Here is a 3,400-nt window from a genome sequence, read left to right as displayed (position 1 = left end):
GCAAACACGGGCTTTGGCTTTGACAGGTGTAGATTCTTAGGGAAGAGGCAAGACTTCCCATGGTGCTTCATTTTCCTCTTAGCAGTGAGCACAGGAACAGTCCGTCCCCTAACTTCCCTTGCAGCGACGTGAGGCCGGGGACTGACTCTGGCCCAGGACAGAGCGCTAATGAATGTGGCTTCCAGGCCTGATGCCTCAGGTCCTCGGAGTGACCCTTCCTCCTTCCCTGCGCTTCTCTTCAGCGGGACTGCAGGTAGAGGACAAAGCAGAGGACACTAAGCCCTAAATGGAAGGAGGTCGAGTCCTGATGTCATTGCACGGAGGTTCCCTGCCACACATCCGTCTGCGCGTGAATGAGAGGTAAATCTCACGTTGTGTTTTAGCCACTGACAGTGGGAGGCGTTTGTTAGAACAGTCAGCTTTTATTGACCGATGTAGTTCTGATCCTAGTACTATAAGCAAGTATGTGATTTGGGAGTAACTCTGTTTCTGAGCTTTCTCATCTGTGTGACACTTTCCCGGTAGGCCTTGTGGTCATAAGAGCTCAGCGTGCAGTCTCCCCAGGAAATGGTGTGCCTGCCCACAACAGCTTCCTACCCATCGTCCCTTCAGCAGAGCAAGTGGGCCGATGGCACCCCAGGGCTTTTGCACTTGCTGTTTGTTCTACTTGGGTCACTCTTCTCCCAGGTCCTGTGGGCTGCCTCTGCCTCACAGGTAGAGCTGGCTATGCATGTCTTAGCATCATGTGTCCAAGAAGCTGTCCTGGTGGCTCCAGTTAAATCGGCACCCCCAAACTCCGATTCCTCATCCCAGTTGTCCTACTTACTTTATTGCATCTACCCCTATCTGAAAGTAGAGTATTTGTATATTGGTTTAGAGGAGTATTATCCATTCCCCTTCCCCCCTCCCACCTCTCCAACCCTCCTTCCTGAATGTTAACTCTACGAGGGCAAGACTTTGGCCAGGGTTTCTCTGGAGCCTAGGAAAGCTCAGGTACACTGCAGGTGCCCAACACAACCTGGCAGAATGAATGTCAGGGTGTTGTGAAGGTCACAGGCGGTCGCCATGCAGAGTTTGGCATTGGGCCTGGTACACAACACGTACTCAGTACACGCCAGTTGTTACTGGTTATCCGATTGGGCCCAGTCTCTGTTTGCCTGTCCTACTGTCACACTCAATGGTGACCCTCTCCAGGGCAGGGAAGAGGCCTTATTTCCGCTTCCCAACGAATCTTGCATGTAAGAGATGGTCGATAAGTGTTTGTGATTGGAGAGAAACTCCAATCACGTCTTCGATCTCATGCATCCAAAGACCAATGAAACCATCCTTGTTCTAAAAAAAATTAAACCTTTTTATTAGTATATTTATTTTATATATAAAAGAAATACAAAAAAAAGAAACACAAAGAAAATGCTTTTATGGCAAATCGGACTTGTCGGGGCCTTCGGCTTGGGGTCCGGGCTCCGGCCCGCTCGGTGCCAACAAAGTCCGCCGGTTGTAATGGCCTTTGATGATCCCCGGGTTGTTGTTCTCGGTGAGCAGCTGCTTCTGCCTTTGCCTGTTGAGGGACTGGACAAGGCCCAGGACGACTGCGGCCAAGGAGTACTGGCCGGGCAGTCTTCTCGGGGGCAGGCTGAAGGGGTTGGGTTGCACTCTTCCCAGGAGAAAGTACGTTTTGATTTTCCCTTCCTGCTCACTGATGCCCTTCACGTAGATCTCCCCGCGGTAGGCAAAGGCGAAGCCCTGCTCCTTCAGGATGAGATAGGTCTCCTCGGGGACTTGGATCCTGCCGCTGACCCCCGTGCTGTCCATTCGACTGGCCAGGTTCACGGTTTTGCCCCAAATGTCATACTGGGGCTTCTTAGCGCCGATGACGCCAGCTACCACCGAGCCGTGACTGATGCCTATAGGAGGGAACCAAAGGAGCAGTAGATGAGACAAAAGGGACGTCCCTGGGGCGGCTGCACCCCTGCTGGGCAGCCATCATTAAGGGTGTGATCTCTGCAGATAAATCTGATAAATCACAGGGCCCTGTCCTGCCTACATCACTTATTATAATAGATATGTGACCTGGGTCACTGACTTCACCAAAACAGACCCCCCTTTTTCCCATCTGTGAAGTGGAAACGATAAAAGGGAAATGAAACGAGACAGTATAAGCAAAGCCGTTGGCATAGGACCTGACAGCCAAGGTGTGCTTGAGCGAAAGTCATTATTGTTCTCACACAGAACGGACTTATCGCAGCCGGTGGGCCGGACAGAGCACTGGGCCAGGGGTCAGGACGCTGAGATCTCTGCAGTGTCAGCGCTCTGGGAGCTGGGGCAGACCTGTGCTCTCTCTGGTTTAGTCCAGTCCTGAGCATCGTTCCGTTGGTCCCCAGCGACAGCCTCCTAATGGGCCTCCCTGTCTCGCCCCCCTGTCCACACCGCTGCCGGAGCGTGAGGGACTCGCTGACGCACATCTGCTCAAGCTACAACCCACTTCCACACCTGCCCGNATCCTATTACCTGCAATTTCGGCCTCCAAAGATGATTCCACATCATCCTGTCTCGCAGGCATTTTCAGCAGGGGCCCTGGGCTCCCTGTCATGGTGGTTACACCGAAGGTGAAGGAGCTGCGTCTGCTGCCCGCTCACTCCCTGTCCTGTTTTCTGTGCTCTGCGCAAGTGCCTCTCCAGCTCCCAGCTGCCCCCAGGACCCCGTTCGGCTGTAGAAAGGCCAGGGCTCTGCCCAGGCTTGCCTGTTCCCTGCTGTGTTCCCTCCCCCCCTACCCCCCAGAAGCTTAGCCTTGGGTGAAAAGCCTGGCCTCCCTTCCCCCCACTGTGGATTTGAAGCTAATGGTATTTCCTCTGCCAGCTCTGGAGATGTGCCAGGCGGCCCCCATGCTGCTCTCGGCAGCCTCCCTGCCCAGCCCTCACCGCAGCAGACGGAGAAAATAAATTAAAATGAGGCCAGCTGAGCTGAGAGTGAATCTAATGAGCAGGAGAAAGGCTGGGATCTGAGACGGAGGCTGGCGCTAAATGGGGCTGTGGGATCCTTAAGCAACAAAGAAAATTCACACTCTGAGCAAAGCAAAGGGTAATGAACCCCAGAGGTCCTGGGCTCTGGCCAGGGGCTATGTTGGAAATCCAAGATTTTATCTAGACGGGGTGTTGGCTCTCCGTTCAGAAGGACACTGAGTGAGGGCTCTAAGCTGGAGGTAGGGGAGGGGTTTTCTATACTCTTCACCGCCATCGGGCTCCCTCTTGCTCAGGACACCCCCTTGGGAGACTTTTTGGATCCATTTGTCATTCGTACCATCGGAAGACAGTAGTGGATGGTGTGGACCACTCTGTCCTCTTCCAGCGCCCATGTCCCCATAACAAAAGAAGGGTTCCGGGCAGTCACTGGGCAGTGGCTG

At 53.7% G+C, this 3,400-nt stretch overlaps 1 protein-coding gene across 1 annotated transcript in view; it reads right to left on the bottom strand.

Moving 5' to 3' along the window:
- Positions 1–1,363: 1,363 nt before the first annotated feature.
- Positions 1,364–3,400, bottom strand: part of ADCY8 (adenylate cyclase 8) — a 205,289-nt gene continuing 203,252 nt past the window's right edge. The window contains exon 16 of the mRNA XM_019625474.1: positions 1,364–1,969. Within this exon, the coding sequence (XP_019481019.1) occupies positions 1,417–1,969 (553 nt within the window). The 3' untranslated portion in view covers positions 1,364–1,416. The remainder of the gene's footprint in view (positions 1,970–3,400) is intronic.

This window comes from Hipposideros armiger, unplaced genomic scaffold (genome assembly GCF_001890085.2).
Source record: "Hipposideros armiger isolate ML-2016 unplaced genomic scaffold, ASM189008v1 scaffold_629, whole genome shotgun sequence".
Classification (NCBI taxonomy): domain Eukaryota; kingdom Metazoa; phylum Chordata; class Mammalia; order Chiroptera; family Hipposideridae; genus Hipposideros; species Hipposideros armiger.
Note: the sequence above shows the minus strand (reverse complement) of the source record. Positions and strands in the feature narration are given on the sequence as shown.